Source organism: Phyllobates terribilis, unplaced genomic scaffold (assembly GCF_046119375.1).
Source record: "Phyllobates terribilis strain yellow unplaced genomic scaffold, ASM4611937v1 Scaffold_11__3_contigs__length_659146591, whole genome shotgun sequence".
Lineage (NCBI taxonomy): Eukaryota > Metazoa > Chordata > Amphibia > Anura > Dendrobatidae > Phyllobates > Phyllobates terribilis.
In genome coordinates, this window is record NW_027362771.1 from 119354877 (window position 1) to 119377555 (window position 22679).

Sequence of the window (22679 nt, forward strand, 5' to 3'; positions counted from 1 at the left end):
AGGAAGGAGGCCGCCCCACTGCCTCCTGCGACCTCCTCCAAGAAATGAAGGCCCTGCCAGGTTTTACTTACTCTTCCTTAGCTAGGTAGTCTGACCAGGTCATTGCTCACCTTCATTCCTGCATTGCAGCCACAGCTGTGTCTGTGGCTGCAATGCACTCCAATGGATTTAATAGGTCCCTGTACACATTCTGGGGGATATATTACGTCCCTCGTATACGATCCCGGTCACTGCCTCACACTATTTAAGCAATATGTATTCTAGACATTGTGATAACATTGGACTAATGTGCAATAATTATTGATCTATTTTTGCTTCTTTATTCCCCCCCCTTTTTCCATTCCCTCTGTGTTGCACTGTATTATTAGGGTAGGGTTGAGATATGACAATTCTTAGAAATTTTGTCCTGTCCCCTGTTCTGATCGGTGTGCACGTGCGCTGTTCGCCGCTCAGCGTCCCTGCTCATGTCCCGGAGTCTCCATGCTGCTGTGCGCATGTCCGGGAGCTTTGGCAAAGTGTCCTCGCTCCCGGGCATAACAGATCTTAATCTTTGGTATAGAAACCTTTGTTTGCAATTACCAAGGTCAGACGTTTCCTGTAGTTCTTGACCAAATTTGCACACACTGCAGCAGGGATTTTGTCCCACTCCTCCATACAGATCTTCTCCAGATCTTTCAGGTTCATGGACTGTCGCTAGGCAACATTGAGTTTCAGCTCCCTCCAAAGATTTTTTATTGGGTTCAGGTCTGGAGACTGGCTAGGCCACTGCAGGACCTTGAAATGCTTCTTACGGAGCCACTCCTTAGTTGCCCTGTCTGTGTTTTGAGTCATTGTCATGCTGGAAGAACCAGCCACGACCCATCTTCAGTGCTCTTACTGGGGGAAGCAGGTTGTTGAAAAAAATCTCACGATACATGACCCCATCCGTCCTCCCTTCAGTATGGTGCAGTTGTCCTGTCCACTTTGCAGAAAATCACCCCCAAAGTATGATGTTTCTCACACAATGCTTCGACAATGTTTGGACAGTGTTCTTGGGGTTGTACTCATCCTTCTTCATCCTCCAAACACGGCGAGTGGAGTTTATACCAAAAAGTTCTATTTTAGCCTCCTCTGACCACATGACCTTCTCCCATGCCTCCTCTGGATCATCCAGATGGTCATTGGCAAACTTCAAATGGACCTGGACATATGTTGGCGTGAGCAGGGAGACCTTGCATGCCCTGCAGGGTTTTAATCCATGATGGCATAGTGTGTTACTAACAGTAATGTTTGATAGTGTGGTCCCAGCTCTCTTTAGGTCATTGACCAGGTCCTCCCATGTAGTTCTTTGCTGATTTCTGACCTTTCTCAGAATTGTCCTTACCCCATGAGGCGAGATCTTGCGTGGAGCCCCAGACCAAGGAAGATTGACAGTCATCTTGTGTTTCTTCCATCTTCTAATAATTGCGCCAACAGTTGTTGCCTTCTCACCAAGCTGCTTGCCTATTGTCCTGTGGCCCATCTCAGCCTTGTGCAGGTCTACAATTGTGTCCCTAGTGTCCTTAGACAGCTATTTGGTCTTGGCCATGGTGTAGTGGTTGGAGTGTGATTGGTTGAGTGTGTGGACAGGTGCCTTTTATACAGGTAACAAGTTCAAACAGGTGCAATTAATACAAGTAATGAGTAGGGGGGCTTCTTAAAGAAAAACTAACACGTCTGTGAGAGCCAGAATTATTGCTGGTTGGTGGGTGATCAAATACATTTTTCTTGCAATAAAATGCAATTTAATTATTTAAAAATCATACAATGTGATTTTTTGTTTTTTATTTTTAAGATTCTGTCTCTCACAGGTGAAGTGTACCTACGATAAAAATTACAGACCTCTCCATTCTTTGTAGGTGGGAAAACTTGCAAAATCGGCAGTGTATCAAATACTTATTTTCTGCAATGTAGCTGATCTGCGATACAATAATAATAATAATGTACCTGATCTGCGATACAATAACAATAATAATAATAATGTAGCTGATCTGCGATACAATAACAATAATAATCATGTAGCTGATCTGCGATACAATAATAATAATAATGTACCTGATCTGCGATACAATAACAATAATAATCATGTAGCTGATCTACGATACAATAATAATAATAATGTACCTGATCTGCGAGCCAATACTAATAATAATGTAGCTGATCTGCGATACAATAACAATAATAGTCATGTAGCTGATCTGCGATATAATAATAATAATAATGCAGCTGGTTTGCGATACAATAAATAATAATAATAATAATGTAGCTGATCTGCAATACAATAACAATAATAATAATAATGTGGCTGATCTGTGATACAATAACAATAATAATAATAATAATAATGCAGCTGGTCTGCGATACAATAAATAATAATAATAATAATAATGTAGCTGATCTGCGATGCAATAATAATAATAATGCAGCTGGTCTGCGATACAATAATAATAATAATAATGTAGCTGATCTGCGATACAATAACAATAATAATAATAATGTAGCTGGTCTGCGATACAATAATAATAATAATAATAATGTAGATGGTCTGCGATGCAATAATAATAATAATAATAATAATGTAGCTGATCTGCGATACAATAACAATAATAATAATAATAATAATGCAGCTGGTCTGCGATACAATAAATAATAATAATAATGTAGCTGATCTGCGATGCAATAATAGTAATAATGCAGCTGGTCTGCGATACAATAATAATAATAATAATGTAGCTGATCTGCGATACAATAACAATAATAATAATAATGTAGCTGGTCTGCGATACAATAATAATAATAATAATAATGTAGATGGTCTGCGATGCAATAATAATAATAATAATAATGTAGCTGATCTGCGATACAATAACAATAATAATAATAATAATAATGTAGCTGGTCTGCGATGCAATAACAATAATAATAATAATGTAGCTGATCTGCGATACAATAACAATAATAATAATAATGTAGCTGATCTGCGATACAATAACAATAATAATAATAATGTAGCTGGTCTGCGATACAATAATAATAACAATAATAATGTAGCTGGTCTGCGATGCAATAATAATAATAATAATAATAATGTAGCTGATCTGCGATACAATAACAATAATAATAATAATGTAGCTGGTCTGCGATACAATAATAATAATAATAATAATGTAGCTGATCTGCGATGCAATAATAATAATAATAATAATGTAGCTGATCTGCGATGCAATAATAATAATAATGCAGCTGGTCTGCGATACAATAATAATAATAATGTAGCTGATCTGCGATGCAATAATAATAATAATGCAGCTGGTCTGCGATACAATAATAATAATAATGCAGCTGGTCTGCGATACAATAATAATAATGTAGCTGATCTGCGATACAATAACAATAATAATAATAATGTAGCTGGTCTGCGATACAATAATAATAATAATGTAGCTGGTCTGCGATACAATAATAATAATAATAATAATGTAGCTGATCTGCGATACAATAATAATAATAATAATAATGTAGCTGATCTGCGATACAATAATAATAATAATAATAATGTAGCTGATCTGCGATACAATAATAATAATAATAATAATAATGTAGCTGATCTGGGATACAATGGGGAGGTTGCTGATGAAACAGAGACTGATTATTAGCATTTTCGAGGAAGTGTAAGGTGTAAGGTGAAGCAGCATCATTTCTTAGTGTAACAGATACATAAGAAAACCAAAGAAAGGTCAGGCCAGAAATACGACTTGTCACTTTCTTCCCAGCTCTGCCGTATTTGCTTTCTCTCCTTCTCACTAATTACATGAACAGTTACACAGCTGTAGCACAGTGAAGTTGGGCACGACCCAGCTCTCGTGTCACGGAGTGTTTTTTATTTTTAGGCTCAATATCAAAGTCTCCCAGGACTACAGTAAATAATATGCAATGATCTATGTATAACACTGAGATGCTTGGAATCCATTTCTAATATCGTCTTTGTTTCATACAAAAGGGACCTGGTGATGGTTTCCATGGTAACCGCAGTGGCCGGTATCTGCCTGCTGTGTGCACGGAAGAATTTTTAATTAGCGCTGTCAGATTGTGATTCTCGCTGTTTGGTAAATAGTCGGTTTGTCATAACTTATCTTTAATATTCCTCTTCTCCTGCAGGAAGTACTATAGTCAAGATTAGCATTGTTAGAGCAAAATGCCATGGGAATATTTACATGTCATGTATGAGAATGAGCTCATTTCTGCACATGTTATAGCTGCAATCATGTATTTCTTTCCCATAGACTGTGTCCGGAAGCTGTATCAAACTCTTCTCCGATACTACTACAACTTTTCATGGGAAGTATTTTTATGTTCAGTGATATAAACATTAAGGAAGGAGCACTTTTTTCTGACTCTGTGTGCGATGGTGAGCTTTCTCGGAAAGGACAAGTGAGTAATTGATATTCTGATGTTTAATAAGGTTAAAGGGGTACATCCAGAATTGAAAGTTATCCCCTATCCCTAGGAGACCCCCAGTGATCCAGGGAATGGAGCTGTGCAGAGCCCTATCTTGAGTGGAGCAGAGAGAGGTTAAGCATGCGTGCTCTCCTACATCCAAGATGGGGTATTGCAGTGCCCTGTTCCCGGGATCCTGAACCCCATTCTTGGGATCTTTGGAGTTCTGACTGCGCTTCTCCATTCAAGATGGGGTATTGCAGTGCCCTGTTCCCGGGATCCTGAACCCTATTCTTGGGATCTTTTGGGGTCTTACTGCTGGATTGAGGCTACCTTTCAACTCTGGGAATATCACACAAATGCACATAGATTGCTTACTGATTACACTGGCAATGTATACTAATGCTGCGTTTATATGTGCTGATTTCAGCCCTTCAATGCAACATTAAAGGGATGTCCCAGGGAGATAAAATGCACTTCGATACACATTTTGTCACAAACTATAAAGGTTCAGATATCTATTATTGTTCTTATATGCCACTTCATATAATTTTACATCTACTTACTGTGACCTCATAGCACTGATGCTGCTCCTGAGTGCTCCCCCTACCTGCTAGAATGCTGTCACAGATCAGGTGGCATGGCTTGCTTCTTGATCCTTATACAAGCCAGCCCCCTGACTAAGCCTCATCTGTCTGCAGGTTTCATGGTCTAACTTTCCCTGCTGTTTTGTACTGGCATGTTTATATGTCATATAAGACCTGTGAATGAGTGTAGAATGAGTATGTGTATTCAGTCATGGCTCATTCTGCTCCTTATCCACTTCTTATCCGCTCCTTCACAACTCTTATTTGGCTCCTTATGGTCCCTTTGTAATGTGACGTGGGGCAATAGCCGTGGGCGATGTACTCGTCTCTGACGTCCTGATACGTCACATGAAGGTGGAGGCCCTGGCTGGCTGTGAAGGCGCTACACTCATGCAGGCCGCATGTGACCGATGTTGCTGGTTTGTCAGGACCAGATGTTTTACAGCTCATTGAGGGAGATCACTATTCAAACATAAACTTTTTACTGAACGGGAACTTGGTAGAGAATATATACAAGAGATAGTGGGCACACAGTCTTATGAACGTTTCCTTTACAACTCAAAGCATTTTCCACACGGTTTCCTTCCTTCGTTACTCTATTGTTCTCTAGGTTCATCTTTCCTCTTTACTCTGTCTGCTTGTCCTTTATGTCCCCTGTTTCTCACTACTTCACCACAACCTAGCTTTAACACTACAGTCCTTCTTAGCAAGAGTCGTTTACTTGTCCCGCGGTTCCGTTTCTTCTTTTCCCTTTAGGGTATCGTATGGTTGGTACTGCTGATGCTCTGGAACTTGCGCCCAGGACGCTTTACTCGTCTCACGTACTCAGTCCAGTTTAGGCCCCTTATCTTCAAGAGTTATAAACTCAGGTTCTTGTGGCTAGGCATTCTCTCCCAGGACCTGTCTCTGTAAGGTCACTCTGTCTCTTAGTCACTTCTTCTCTGGATCTCACTATCCCTTTACTTCAGTCTCCTCTCACTTAGGGACACCCCAGAATGCGACACTGCTCACCTTGCACTCCAGGCCCTATCTGATATTCTAACAGGAAATTGTCACTTTCCCTTCAACTTAGCCCCTCCCAATCTGGGCTAGTCCCATCCATTAACTTTTACTATTCCTATTGTCAAACTCCACACACTATCAGTATTGGTAACACCTTTAACGCACATGACAAGTCACACTATACGTCACAGTTCACATTTCTGCACATAACATTTTACAACAATAAACTTATTTCTTCAAGAGGGAAACATGGGCAGCATGTTCATCTCCTTACACCTTCACCCCTTCTCCTGCTCTCTTTCTATGATCCTTCATAAATTCTATATGACATGTCAAGGAGCATGGAGGGGGCACAGGGGAAGTGGTAAGGGAGTCAAGGAGCATCACATTAAAGTTGGGGAGGAGTGGAGAAGAAGCACAGAACAAGCCGTGACAGTACTAATAGTCATTCTGCGCTTTTTTACAGCTTTTATTATATTCACATCTCACACGCACACAGTCAATAATGAAGCTTGGGTCAGGGGCTGGCCTGCATAAGGAGCAAGAAGCAAGCCAAGCCCCCTTATTTGTGACATAACGTTCCAGAAGAGAGAAGAAGCACTCAGGAACAGCATAAGTGCTATGAAATCACAGTGAGTCGTAGTAAAATTACATAAACTGACATATAAGAACAGTAAGAGGGATATGAGCCTTTATAGTTTTTGACAGAATGTTGATGTAAATACATTTTTATCTCTACTGAGTACCCCTATGATGAACACCAAATGAGCTCTTTGCTTGTTCGTCGGGTGATCACAGGTATGTTTACACCAGCGGATAATAGGAAGTGGTTTACACCGATATTCCTATGCGCACTCCTTCACCGATTATGTATTTGTTGTATTAACGCAGTTTGAGTATATTCATATGTATCAGATTTGTTTCAGAAACTTCCGAGACCCATAACTTTTTTATTTTTCTGCTAATGAAACAGTGTGAGGGCTTGATTTTTGCGTGGTAATCTAGTTATACAGTGGGTACGGAAAGTATTCAGACCCCTTTAAATTTTTCACTCTTTGTTTCATTGCAGCCATTTGGTAAATTCTAAAAAGTTCATTTTTTTTTCTCATTAATTCTCATTTCATAACAAAGAAAAACTGAAATATCACATGGTCATAAGTATTCAGACCCTTTGCTCAGACACTCATATTTAAGTCACATGCTGTCCATTTCCTTGTGATCCTCCTTGAGATGGTTCTACTCCTTCATTGGAGTCCAGCTATGTTTAATTAAACTGATAGGACTTGATTTAGAAAGGCACACACCTGTCTATATAAGACCTCACAGCTCACAGTGCATGTCAGACCAAATGAGAATCATGCGCTCAAAGGAACTGCCCAAGTAGCTCTGAGATAGAATTGTGGCAAGGCACAGATCTGGCCAAGGTTACAAAAGAATTTCTGTATTACTCAAGCTTCCTAAGAGTACAGTGACCTCCATAAGATACAGTAGGGAGATGGGAGAAAGTTCCACAAAGTCAACTATCACTGCATCCCTCCACCAGTTGGGCCTTTATGGCAGAATGGCCCGACAGAAGCCTCTCCTCAGTGCAATACATATGAGAGCCCGCATAGAGTTGGCTCAAAAACACATGAAGGACTCCCAGACCATGAGAAATAAGATTCTCTGGTCTGATGAGATGAAGATAGAACTTTTTGGTGATAATTCTAAGTGGTATGTGTGGAGAAAACCAGGCACTGCTCATCACCTGCCCAATACAATCCCAACAGTGAAACGTGTATGTTTTTCAGCTGCAGGGACAGGACGACTAGTTGCAATTGAAGGAAACATGAATGCGGCCAAGTACAGAGATATCCTGGATGAAAACCTCTTCCAGAGTGCTCTGGACCTCAGACTTGACCAAAGGTTTACCTTCCAACAAGACAATGACCCTAAGCACACAGCTAAAATAACAAAGGAGTGGCTTCAGAACAACTCTGTGACCATTCTTGACTGGCCCAGCCAGAGCCCTGACCTAAACCCAATTGAGCATCTCTGGAGAGACCTGAAACTGGCTGTCCACCAACGTTCACCATCCAACCTGATGGAACTGGAGAGGATCTGCAAGGAAGAATGACAGAGGATCCCCCAAATCCAGGTGTGAAAAACTTGTTGCATCATTCCCAAGAAGACTCATGGCTGTACTAGCTCAAAAGGGTGCTTCTACTCAATACTGAGCAAAGGGTCTGCATACTTATGACCATGTGATATTTCAGTTTTTCTTTTTTAATAAGTTAGCAAAAATTTCTACATTTCTGTTTTTTTTTCAGTCAAGATGGAGTGCAGAATGTACTTTAATGAGAAAAAAATGAACTTTTTTGAATTTACCAAATGGCTGCGATGAAACAAAAAGTGAAAAATTTAAAGGGGTCTGAATACTTTCTGTACCCACTGTAATTGGCACTATTTTGGGTTACCAGTGTGCTACATCATTTTGATCACCTTTAATTGCAATTTTTAGGAGAGTTATAGGAAGCTTAAAACGGTAGTTCTGGCAATTCTTTTATTATTATTATTATTATTATGTTTATTATTTGCGTTAAATTGTTTTTCATATTTTGATATATTGGATGTGTACAAATGTGGTGCTACAGAATTTTTTTTAATATTATTTTTGGATGGATAAAAGTGGTGATTTAACTTCTATATTTTCTTTTTTTATATATTTTTAAAAGCGTTTTCTTTTTATTACTATTCACTGTATTTGTTAGCATTCACTAGGAGACTACCTGCAGTATGAACATGTTTTTGTGTATGGTTTATCAGCATTACTGTGGAAATGTAGGTTTAGTCTGGCGCACATTGCTTTTGCAAGTACTTAGATGACACTCCCTAACGTTATAGTGCTCTCTGCAGTAACCTTTTCCCTATGATCTTGAGTAACAGCTGTATTAGCTTACTGATTAGATGTTATGATCATCACTTATGATGAATTCATACATCCCTGTGTCACGGTCCAAGTATGGAATATGATACACAGACTCTGTTGGGCTCCTGACCCCAAAACTTACACCTTACAGCCTCATCGGCATATCTGCGGCTGTTCTCGGACTGTGAAACACGGATGTATGGATGCAACCTCAGGGATAGAATAGAGGGTGGAGCACTTATCACGTAGAGCCAATATGACTTAATCATTAGGGAATGACTTCTAAGCACTTTCAGGAGGGGTGTGCACCATATGTAAACTACACTTTCACAGTCATGGGCATAATGATAATGGGTGAAGGGGCTTCAGTCATACTCAGGTCCTGAAGCTAAGAGGCCCAACGGTAATTTTTACTTATATGAGAATACCAGTACTATTAAAGACCCTTGATAGTTTGGCACCCTGTTGAAGATTTGGAATGGAGCCCACAAGCTTCAAGTTAATGGGCATTAACACTGCAAGATAATTGTGAAGGAGATCTGTTATTAATTATCATTTCACTATTATTTTGCCATGCAAACAGGCTGCCGATCACTCGATGAACAAGCAAAATGCTCATTCATCAGATGAAATAATTTTCTCTGCAGCATATAAGATTAGTGTTCTCGGCGGTGCATCGTCCTGTGTAAACAGGATTTGCGCTGCAGAGAACTATGGCAACCTGTGCATACTGAGCGATCTAGTATAGATTGCTCAGTGCGCATAGTTTACTTTTGTCTACTTGTAGGCATTCAATCGCCGATCGGTAAAACGGACCCTTACACTATTATTCACAGTGAACCTGATAAAACCATTCACAGCAATATGTTTAAGTTGTGTTTCAGGTCTCCTACTTAGCTCTATCTGCACTTTTGCAGTGTCAAAACTTCTTTCAGATCCACCCACCTTCACATATCATCATTATATATGCCAAAAACACTCATCTGGGTTTGAGTCTTTATAATATTTGGTGTATAAAATTGATGTTTTAAGGGCGAGGTTACACCAGCCACCTTGCAGCATTAAACAACCAGTAATCAATTACTTGTTTGCTGATCAGCAGTCATATAATATCCTGTTTAAGCAGGCGGACTGCGTTTCCTATGTCCACAGTAAGGCCTCTTTCACAGGTCAGTGTCTCCAGTATGTGTGGTGACAATTTTCACACGTACTGTAGACACTTACACAGGTAGACCCATTCAAATGAATGGGTCTGCGGGTCTGCCCACAGGTCAGTGTGTTTCCACGGACCGTGTGGCTGTGGGCAAAAGACACTGTTTTTGCACACCATGTCTGTTTTTGCACACCGCACGGGCCGTAAAACGTCCCAAACACGTGCACACTGATGACACAAGGATGACATCAGTGTGACATGTACCGGCGCCTGTGATTCAGCGGTACAGTTAGCGCTGTTCCCAAGCATCGGGTACTGGAGGAATCTCTCATCATTGACCCCTGCTGGCACTGCTATCAGTGCGAGCAAGGGACAGTGTTGAGAGTAGTATTCTGCCCCCACTGTCTCCAACAAGTGTAAAAATAAGAATAAAATTGAAAAAAAATTATACTCACTTTACACCTAATTCCCGAAGCCATTGTCCCCTGTAAACAAACCAAAAGTAAAAAAGAACCATATCCTAGCGAGCGGGCCCCTGACCTGCACTGAGCTCACTGAGTGACAGAATACCGCTCACTGAGCTCAGCGCAGTTTAGGGGCCCACTTGCTTCAGTGAAGTCATTCTCCTCTGCTCCTCAGTGTGTGTCATGGCCTCAAACCACTGCTCATGCTGATGAAAAAATGTCGGTCAGATGGATTACGGCGTAGGATACTAGATTATTTAATCTTCAGACAGGTGAGGGATATTGTTCTCTTTTATTTTTGGTTTGTTTACAGGGGACAATGGCTTCCGGGAATTAGGTGTAAAAGTTGTATAATGTGGGGTTTTTTTATTCTTATTTTTACACTTGTTATAGACAGCGGGGGCTAAATACTGCTCTCAATATTGTCCCTTGCTTGCACTGATCGCAGCACCAACATGGGACAATGATGAGAGATTCCTTGAGCACCCAGCGCTTGGAAACAGCGCTAACTGTACTGCTTATTCTCAGGTGCCTTTACATGTGACAATGATTGCGCACACCGTTGCCACACGTATGCCACACAGGTACACACGGACACGGAAATCTTCAGTACTGTTTTTTCCAGTACCGTAAATATCAGGACGTGTGAAAGAGCCCTAGCAGGTTGTTCTGTGGGCTTCGTCTGCCATTGTTCTCGGCAGCACATATCTTGTTTACACAGGATGATGTTCTGCTGAGAAAGATGATTCTTGATCTTGCATAAAAATCATTTCACCTGAGGAATGAACGTATTGCACTTTTCCCAGGTGATTGGCAGCCTATTTACACTGCCGATTGTAGGGAATTAAGCCTTCTTAGGAACGCTTGTTGACAATAATCGGCAAGTACAAATCCAGCATTACATACTCTGCCGACATCTATGCATCATAATGGGACTTGGAAGCAGTGCCGAGGAATACTACCACTTCTTCTCCCTTAATAAAACTATAATAATGTAAGTAATACGCTTTGCAATAGGGACAGTTGTGAGCAGTTCACCATCTGTCATCTAATAATGAAGTAGTCAAAGATAGGCATATTGCAGTATAAGTTTCATCACCGTGTTTTCTCTGAGAGGAAAAAGGCTTCTTGACCTAAGGAAAAACTCCAAGATTTTATGACTGTTTTATGAATAACGTAGTGGAAATTGAAGATAAAAATAAAGATGAGCCCCAAACCTTAAAATATGACAGAAGCATAAGGTGGGGGGAGGCACTTGACATATATCATTGTGCTTGTCTCTCATGGAGCGCATCAACTGCATTATTAAAAGGAATAAATGTTGTATATAAAATATTCTTAAAATAAAAATCCAGACCCATTTCTTTTGTATACTGGTGGTGATTGTACACGCATTACTAGCATTCCTCTTTCTTGTGAATGACCATTACAAATTATGACACTTGTAGATGGGAAAAATTCACTCTTCAGGAAAAATTCCATCTCCCCTCCAAAGGAGATTTCTCATACCCATAGCCTAAATATTTTATCACCTCTGTGTTGTGGAATACAGCTGGGCCATATCCTTTTACCACATTTGAACAGGGATGTCACCTAAACCTTCATGCACTGGGCACCATCTCACTCCTCTATACTTATCTAAACCTCGCTACCCGTAGGCGTCACCCTAGTTACACTTCTTCCTGGGAATCTGATATTGGCACCGCTTTAACTGATGCCGATTGGACTCAAATTTTGTCTTTCACCACGGGTGGCCTACTCACTACTCTGATTCTGGAAACAAACGATAAATTAATGATGAAGTGATACGTGACTAAAGCTGTCCCTACCTACTCCTCTCAGTGTTTTAGAGGCTGCGAATCGGTGGGAGACATGTATCACTCATGGTGGCCCTGCCCAGAAGCACAAAGGCTTCTCTGAATTAGAGTGTACTTTCTTATACTCTCAGTCACAGGCCATAACCTAAAGAAAAACACCTGGGAGGCCCTGTTAACTAAGAGATGGGTGAACCCGAACAGAAATGTTTTGCGTTGGTACCTGACAGTCGCTGTTCGGGCCTGAATGCTGAACACTGACGTTCTCCTGAAGTCCAGTTCAGCATTCGGGGTAAGTCCGTGGGAGAGAGAATTTTTTCCTTTTACAAGTTCAGGTCTTCATTATTTTCATCCCTACTGTTAACGCCTTCACCACGTTGCGATTTTCTGTTTTTGCACTCTCGTTTTTTGCTCTCCTTCTTCCCAGAGCCATAATTTTTTTATTATTCTGTCAATATAGCCGTATGAGAGCTTGTTTTTTTGCAGGACATGTTGTACTTTTGAATTACACTATTGATTGAAAAAATTCCAAGTGTGGTGAAATTGCAAAGAAAGTGTAATTCTACAATTGTTGTTTTTTTTTTTTGTTTTTTTTACCATGTTCACTATATGCTAAAACTGGCCTGGCGATATGATTCCCCAGGACAGTACGAGTACACAGATACAAAACATGTATAGGTTCCTTTTTATTTAAGTGGTGAAAAAAAAATTCCGAAATTTGCAAGGAAAAAAAAAAATTTGCTTATGTCGTGGAGACCCATAGCCGGGTGATGGCTTATTTTTTGTGCGCTGAGCTGACATTTTTATTGATACAATTTTGGGGTAGATATGATGTTCTGATCTCCTGTTATTGCATTTTATTGCAATGTTGCAGCGACCAAAAAAATGTAATTCTGGCGTTTTAATTTTTTTCTTGTTACGCCGTTTACCGATCTGATTAATTTACTTTATATTTTGATAGATCACACATTTCTGAAAGCAGCGATACCATATATGTGCATTTTTAAAATTGTTTTATTTTCTATTGGTCAGGACTTGTGACACGCTTCTTGCCTGCGAGTGTTAAATGCCGCTGTCAAGTGCGTGCGCTGGGGGGATTCATAAGTCTGCAGTCACACAGAGTGACTTAAGACTTATCGGTTTGGACTGGACAACCCCTTTAAAATGGTATTCCCATCTCCAAGATCTTATCCCAATATGTAGTAGGTGTAATAATACAAATATTAGCAAATACCTCCAATTAGAAATGTAGTACAGTTTTTTTGATTCACTCTGTGTCTTTCCTCATGTGCAGGCATTGCAGGACCTTAGGTATCCATGGTTACGACCACTGATTCAGTGACTGTCAGCTAGTTGCTAGAGGTCGTAACCATGGATACCTAAGGTCCTGCAATGCCTGCACATAAGGAAAGAGACATAGTAAATCTGAAGAACTATACTACATTTCTAATTGGAGGTATTTGTTAATATTATTATTATTATTACACCTATTACATATTGGGATAGGATCTTGGCTATGGGAATACCCTTTTAACTTTCCTGGACCCAGGACTACAAAATTTAAATGCATGTAGGATTCAGCTCTGATTAAAGCAGCCTTGGACTGGTTGTAAGGGTGCTCATACAATATGGAGGCGATCACTTAGCCCCAAATGTACATTGCAAAAAAAACAAGCATGATTTTTTTCAGCAAAATAGAAAAACAACATTTTTGATAAAACTAAACAGAAACATAGGTAGTAAAACTATCTTTACAACTTATTGCCCTGGTTGTAGAACAAACCAAATCTTAACCAAGCAAATTTCAAATTTTGCATAAAAAAATCAATTGATAGAGAATTGCACTCCTTGGAATCTTAATCAGTTTTTGCTTTAGCTCAGAAGTCTTGTAATGGTGATCATTAGTGTTGAGCGATACCTTCCGATATCAGGAAATATCGTATCGGATTGGATCGGGCCGATACCCCAAAAGTATCGGATATCGCCGATTCCGATACCGGAAACCAATGCAAGTCAATGGGACACAAATATCGGAATGAAAATAAACCCTTTCTTTCCTTGTAGGTTAATTCTACATGAAGTAAAACAACTAAGAATAATGTAGAATGACATGAAAAGCCGGCAATTCAGCAGCGGCATTCACCGGTACCCGACAATTTACAACAGAAAGAATAGAGCTTCACACATAGATTAGATAGATAGAAACATGTCAGTCACATATATATGAAGTACAGTGACAGTGTTGCTTACTGTACTTGTCATTTAGTGTAAAGGATTTATTAAAACAAATAATTGTGTTTTCATGCACTGTCTCTTTAAAAAAGCCGGCCGGCAATTCAGCAGCGGTACCCGACAATTTATAACAGACAGAATAGAGCATCACACATAGATTAGATAGATAGAAACATGTCAGTCACATATATATGAAGTACAGTGACAGTGCTGCTTACTGTACTTGTCATTTAGTGTAAAGGATTTATTAAAAAAAATATTAGTGTTTTCGTGCACCGTCTCTTTAAGAAAGCCGGCCGGCAATTCAGCATCTGTACCCGACAATTTAGAATAAAAAGAATAGAGAATCACACATAGATTAGATAGATAGAAACATGTCAGTCACATATATATGAAGTACAGTGATAGTGTTGATTACTGTACTTGTCATTTAGTGTTAAAATAAAGGATTTATTTAAAAAAAAATTGGCGTGGGGTTCCCCTTAATTTTAGGCTCTAGCGGAGGTTAAGCAGACAGCTGGGGCAAATGTTTGAAGCCTGGGAAGGGGGTAATACCCACGGAGCTTCCCAGGCTACTAATATCAGCCCCCAGCTGAATACCTAGCCTTTACTAGCTATTAAAATGGGGGAACCCCCCAAAAAAAATAACGTGGGGTCCCCCCTAATTTAATAGCTAGCACAGGCTAGGCAGACAGCTGGGGGCTGATATTAATAGCCCAGGAAGGGTGCCATGAATATTGGCCCCCTCCCAGGCTAGAAACACCAGCCGTCAGCCGCCCCAGAAATGGCGCATCCATAGGATGCGCCAATTCTGGCACTTAGCCTCGCTCTTCCACGCTGCCCTGGTGCGGTGGCAGGGGGTAATAGGGTTGGGGTTGATGTCAGCTTATAATGCCAGCTGACATCAAGCCCAGGTTAGTAATGGAGAGGCGTCTATAAGACACCCCCATTACTAACCCCATAGTCAAAGTTAAAGAAAAACACAAACACCCAGAATAAAGTCCTTTAATTGAAATAAAGACACAATCCTTTATTGTTCTAAATTAAACCATACTTACCATCACGCCCATTCCAGCTGAAGCCAACGATCTCCTGCAATAAAAGTAAAATAATAAAGCAACCTCATCCTTACCTTTCCATGGTTCCCACGACAGCTTCAGCTCTGCTACATCGAGATGACAGGCTGGACCGCAGCAGAACGCTGCCATTCAGCCTGTCATCCCGCAGACACTGAGAAGCGCAGGCATGCTTGCGCTCCTCAGTGTCTCTCTGTGACGTCATCCAGATGAGCCGAGTTCATGTCCAATGAACTCAGCTCACCTCATGCACGTCACTGACAGCGTGGGAAAATTCTCACGCTGAAGTGCTGAGTGCAGGAGAATTTTCCCACGCTATCAGTGACGTGCATGAGGTGAGCTGAGTTCATTGGACATGACCTCGGCTCATCTGGATGCCGTCACAGCCAGACACTGAGGAGTGGAAGTATGCCTGCGCTTCTCAGTGTCTGCGGGATGACAGGATGGATGGCAGCGTTCTGCTGCGGTCCAGCCTGTCATCTCGATGTAGCAGAGCTGAAGCTGTCGTGGGAGCCATGGAAAGGTAAGGATGATGTTGCTTTATTATTTTACTTTTATTGCAGGAGATCGTTGGCTTCAGCTGGAATGGGCGTGATGGTAAGTATGGTTTAATTTAGAACAATAAAGAATTGTGTGTTTATTTCAATTAAAGGACTTTTTTCTGGGTGTTGTGTTTTTTTAAATACTTTACTAGAAATTCATGGTGGTCATGTCTAATATTGGCGTGACCCCATGAATTTCGGGCTTAGGGCCAGCTGATAATGCCAAGCTGGCCTTAACCCCTTTATTACCCAGTGAGCCACCGCACCAGGGCCCTGGATGAGTTGGGTACAGCGCCAGAAGATGGCGCTTCTATGAACGCGCCATTTTCTGGGGCGGCTGCGGACTGCAATTTGCAGCGGGGGTGGCCCAGAAAGCTTGGGCCTCCCTGCGCTGCGGATTCCAGCCCCCAGCTGCCTAGTTGTATCTGGCTGGGCACAAAAATAGGGCGAAGCCCCACGCATTTTTTTTTTTAATTATTTCATGAAATTCATGGAATAATTAAGAAAAAAAGGGCTTCCCTATATTGTTGTGTCCAACCAGGTACAAATAGGCAGCTGGTGGTTGGGGGAAGCCCATTCCTGCCTGCTGTACCTGGCTGGACACAAATATAGTGCGAAGCCCCACGTCAATTTTTTTTTAATTATTTCATGAAATAATTTTTTTAAAAAAGGGCTTCCCTATATTGTTGTGTCCGGCCAGGTACAAATAGGCAGCTGGTGGTTGGGGGCAGCCTGTTCCTGCCTGCTGTACCTGGCTGGACACAAATATAGGGCGAAGCCCCACGTCAATTTTTTTTAAAATAAATCCTTTATTTTAACACTAAATGACATTTGAGGAGTTAATAAAGATGCAGTCCCTAAATTATTATTTATTTTTTAATTAATTTTTCCCAAAACTTTTGACGTGGGCTTCGCCATATTTTTGTATGCCAGCCAGGTACAGCATCCAGCTTCTATGAACGCGCCATTTTCCGGGGTGGCTGCGGACTGCAATTTTCAGCGGGGGGGGGGGGGCAGAAAGCTTGGGCCTCCCTGCGCTGCAGATTACATCCCCCAGCTGCCTAGTTGTACCTGGCTGGACACAAAAATAGGGAGAAGCTTCAAGTATTTTTTTTTTTTAATTATTTCATGAAATTCATGAAATAATTAAGAAAAAAAGGGCTTCCCTATATTGTTGTGTCCAACCAGGTACAAATAGGCAGCTGGTGGTTGGGGGCAGCCCGTTCCTGCCTGCTGTACCTGGCTGGACACAAATATAGTGCGAAGCCCCACGTCAATTTTTTTTAAATCATTTCAGGAAATTCATGAAATAATTAAAAAAAATTGATGTGGGGCTTCGCCCTATATTTGTGTCCAGTCAGGTACAGCAGGCAGGAACGGGCTGCCCCCAACCACCAGCTGCCTATTTGTACCTAGCCGGACACAACAATATAGGGAAGCCCTTTTTTTCTTAATTATTCCATGAATTTCATGAATTTAAAAAAAAAAACGTGGAGCTTCGCCCTATTTTTGTGTCCAGCCAGGTACAACTAGGCAGCTGGGGGCTGGAATCTGCAGCGCAGGGAGGCCCAAGCTTTCTGGGCCCCACCCGCTGCAAATTGCAGTCCGCAGCCGCCCCGGAAAATGGCGCGTTCATAGAAGCGCCATCTTCTGGCGCTGTACCCAACTCATCCAGGGCCCTGGTGCGGTGGCTCACTGGGTAAAAAAGGGGTTAAGGCCAGCTTGGCATTATCAGCTGGCCCTAAGCCCGAAATTCATGGGGTCACGCCAATATTAGACATGACCACCATGAATTTCTAGTAAAGTATTTAAAAAAAACACAAACACCCAGAAAAAAGTCCTTTAATTGAAATAAACACACAATTCTTTATTGTTCTAAATTAAACCATACTTACCATCACGCCCATTCCAGCTGAAGCCAACGATCTCCTGCAATAAAAGAAAAATAATAAACCAACCTCATCCTTACCTTTCCATGGCTCCCACGACGGCTCCAGCTCTGCTACATCGAGATGACAGGCTGGACCGCAGCAGAACGCTGCCATCCAGCCTGTCATCCCGCAGACACTGAGAAGCGCAGGCATACTTCCACTCCTCAGTGTCTGGCTGTGACGGCATCCAGATGAGCCGACAATGAACTCGGCTCACCTCATGTACGTCACTGACAGCGTGGGAGAATTCTCCTGCACTCAGCGCTTCAGCGTGAGAATTTTCCCACGCTGTCAGTGACGTGCATGAGGTGAGGTCATGTCCAATGAACTCGGCGCACCTCATGCACGTCACTGACAGCGTGGGAAAATTCTCACGCTGAAGCGCTGAGTGCAGGAGAATTTTCCCACGCTGTCAGTGACGTGCATGAGGTGAGCTGAGTTCATTGGACATGATCTCGGCTCATCTGGATGCCGTCACAGCGAGACACTGAGGAGCGCAAGCATGCCTGCGCTTCTCAGTGTCTGCGGGATGACAGGCTGGATGGCAGCGTTCTGCTGCGGTCCAGCCTGTCATCTCGATGTAGCAGAGCTGAAGCTGTCCTGGGAACCATGGAAAGGTAAGGATGAGGTTGCTTTATTATTTTACTTTTATTGCAGGAGATCGTTGGCTTCAGCTGGAATGGGTGTGATGGTAAGTATGGTTTAATTTAGAACAATAAAGAATTGTGTCTTTATTTCAATTAAAGGACTTTTTTCTGGGTGTTTGTGTTTTTTTTAAATACTTTACTAGAAATTCATGGTGGTCATGTCTAATATTGGCGTGACCCCATGAATTTCGGGCTTAGGGCCAGCTGATAATGCCAAGCTGGCCTTAACCCCTTTATTACCCAGTGAGCCACCGCACCAGGGCCCTGGATGAGTTGGGTACAGCGCCAGAAGATGGCGCTTCTATGAACGCGCCATTTTCCGGGGTGGCTGCGGACTGCAATTTGCAGCGGGTGGGGCCCAGAAAGCTTGGGCCTCCCTGCGCTGCGGATTCCAGCCCCCAGCTGCCTTGTTGTACCTGGCTGGACACAAAAATAGGGCGAAGCCCCACGTATTTTTTTTTTTAATTATTTCATGAAATTCATGGAATAATTAAGAAAAAAAGGGCTTCCCTATATTGTTGTGTCCGGCTAGGTACAAATAGGCAGCTGGTGGTTGGGCGCAGCCCGTTCCTGCCTGCTGTACCTGACTGGACACAAATATAGGGCGAAGCCCCACATAATTTTTTTTTAATTATTTCATGAATTTCCTGAAATAATTAAAAAAAAATTGACGTGGGGCTTTGCACTATATTTGGGTCCAGCCAGGTACAGCAGGCAGGAACGGGCTGCCCCCAACCACCAGCTGCCTATTTGTACCTGGTTGGACACAACAATATAGGGAAGCCCTTTTTTTCTTAATTATTCCATGAATTTCATGAAATAATTAAAAAAAAAAAAACGTGGAGCTTCTCCCTATTTTTGTGTCCAGCCAGGTACAACTAGGCAGCTGGGGGATGTAATCTGCAGCGCAGGGAGGCCCAAGCTTTCTGCCCCCCGCTGAAAATTGCAGTCCGCAGCCGCCCCGGAAAATGGCGCGTTCATAGAAGCTGGATGCTGTACCTGGCTGGCATACAAAAATATGGCGAAGCCCACGTCAAAAGTTTTGGGAAAAATTAATTAAAAAATAAATAATAATTTAGGGACTGCATCTTTATTAACTCCTCAAATGTCATTTAGTGTTAAAATAATGGATTTATTTTAAAAAAAAATGGCGTGGGATCCCCCATAATTTTAGTCTCTAGCGGAGGTTAAGCAGACAGCTGGGGCAGATGTTTGAAGCCTGGGAAGGGGGTAAAACCCACGGAGCTTCCCAGGCTACTAATATCAGCCCCCAGCTGAATACCTAGCCTTTACTAGCTATTAAAATGGGGGACCCCCCCAAGAAAAATGACGTGGGGTCCCCCCTATTTTAATAGCTAGCAAAGGCTAGGCAGACAGCTGGGGGCTGATATTAATAGCCCAGGAAGGGTGCCATGAATATTGGCCCCCTCCCAGGCTAGAAACACCAGCCGTCAGCCGCCCCAGAAATGGCGCATCCATAGGATGCGCCAATTCTGGCACTTAGCCTCGCTCTTCCACGCTGCCCTGGTGCGGTGGCAGGGGGTAATAGTGGTGGGGTTCATGTCAGCGCCAGCTGCCATGAAGCCCAGGTTAGTAATGATGGGCGTCTATAAGACACCCCCATTACTAACCTACAAAGTGTTAAAAAGAAAAAACACACACTACACCCAGAAAAAAATAATTTATTTGAAATAAAACACACAATTTTATTTAATTCTTAGTTTACTAAAAATAATAGTTACCTGTCCACGTTCCTGCGCTGATCTCCCATGCACAGCTGTCACATCTGGAGATGGTGACAGCTGTGCATGGCTGCTGTAAGCTCACACTGCCGGGAACACGTCCGCTCCCGGCAGCGGGAGCCACTGACTGAGGTCACCGGAGTGCATTCAGTCAGCGCAGCTCCGGAGACCTCCTTTACGGCACTGCTGTACCGTGGGAATTTCTCACTATACAGCAGGGCCGTAAAGCAGCTAACCGGAACAGCGCTGCCTGAACTCCGGTGAACCCGCTTATGCTGTCATTCTAGCGGCGGCAGCGGTTCAGAGCGGTCACATTCTATGTGGCTGCTCTGAACTGGAGATCTTCGTGGGACACTCGTGGACTACTACGGAGGGGTAAGGATAAGGTTGTGGTTTATTATTTTATATTTTATTACAGGAGATCGATGGCTTCGGGGAATTAGGTGTCTTGGTGAGTATAGGTGTAGTTTTTTATTTTTTACTTTATTTTAGGTGGCGATCGGCGGGGACAGGTAATGTATGAACTAATTTCTTTTAGGTAACCACTGGCCACCAATGACATGTATTTAACATTTATTGGGGACACAGTAGGGCAATTTAAATAGCAGGATCAGTCTGATGGGAACTACTGCTCCCATCGAGCTGATCCTGCTGGCAGGAGTGGACGGGGGACAGACATAGGCCGATGGGAGTAGTAGTGTCACATCGGCCTATGTCTGCCTGCACGCACACACCCGCACACATCGCACAGACACCCCGCACACACACCCCGCACACACACACACCCCGCACACACACACACCCCGCACACACACACACCCCGCACACACACCCCGCACACATCGCACAGACACCGCGCACAAACATCGCGCACACACCCCGCACACACACCCCGCACACACACTAATCATGACGGGTCTGGGAGGTGAGGCTGACCTGTGCGGCCGTGGGAAAGTTCATGTGAGTTCATGCAGTCAAGCATGAACTCACATGAACCCTCTGAGGGCAACGCGGCGACTTCAAATGAACAGCTGATCGGCATCACCTGATACCTCAGCTGTTCATTTGAAATAACCGGCGGGAAAGCGCAGCACAGAACGGGAAAGCCGGCGGTGAAGTCTTTTCACTGCCGGCTTCCCCGCCCGGGTCCTTCACTCCCCGCTCCTTGGAGCTGCGCTCCCCGCCCGGTCCTAACTTACGATCGGGATGGGAGGTGGCGAGGGGAGCGGAGGATCGGGGTGGGAGGCTGCGGGGAAGCAGTATGGGGCTGTGTGATTGTTTAAAAGCCGGCGGCTTTATACCGCCCGCCGGCTTTTAAACAATCAGGAGAATTCTCCCCCGCTGGGATGGCATTCTGATGACAGGCTGGATCGCGCTGCCATCCAACTTGTCATCCTTCACAGACACTGCAGAGCGCAGGCATTATGGGAACTTCCGATTCCGGTATCCGATATTGTAAAAGTATCGGAATTAAGTGTCGGAATTCCGATACCGCGAATATCGGCCGATACCCGATATTACAGTATCGGAATGCTCAACACTAGTGATCATACAGTGACATGAAAAAGTTTGGGCACCCTGGGCAAAATTACTATTATTGCAAACATTTAACATTTATTGCAAAAACATGCTGTTTGCATGGATTTATACAGTGTGACCAAGTGATGCTAAAATCGCTTGGAAAGCGCTTGACAACCCGCATGCGGAAATGCATGTGAAGAACGCTTCACATCCGCTTGTCCCTGGCAGGAAAACGCATGTACAATCCGCATGCGTTTTTTCTGCCAGGGAGATGCAGAAACGCTCAGGAAAAATCCGGAGCATTTCTGCATTGTGGGCACATAGCCAAAATGTGTCATCTTTTACTTTAGGCCTTTTAGAGATAATTTCATCTTCATCTTGCTTAACCGTTCACAATAACAGTAATTTTGACCAAGGGTGCCCAAACTTTGACATTTCACTGTAAATGTAGTCTTGTTATTATTTCACTTTTGCTTGCATTCAGGTTAAAACCGTGCTTCCAAATGACTACATTAGACACTCCACATGTCATAAGAGCATTTGTTTAATGTTCCATAGACTGTGTCGTCTAGTGAAAAAATATGTATATATAACACTTTTACTAC

General features: G+C 42.6%; 1 protein-coding gene across 3 annotated transcripts in view; it reads left to right on the forward strand.

The window, feature by feature from the left end:
• Positions 1-22679, forward strand: part of CFAP54 (cilia and flagella associated protein 54) — a 526588-nt gene that overhangs the window by 159052 nt on the left and 344857 nt on the right. For all 3 annotated transcript variants that reach the window (XM_073651573.1, XM_073651574.1, XM_073651575.1), the window contains exon 25: positions 4302-4449. In XM_073651573.1, coding sequence (XP_073507674.1) covers positions 4302-4449 — 148 coding nt within the window. The remainder of the gene's footprint in view (positions 1-4301; positions 4450-22679) is intronic.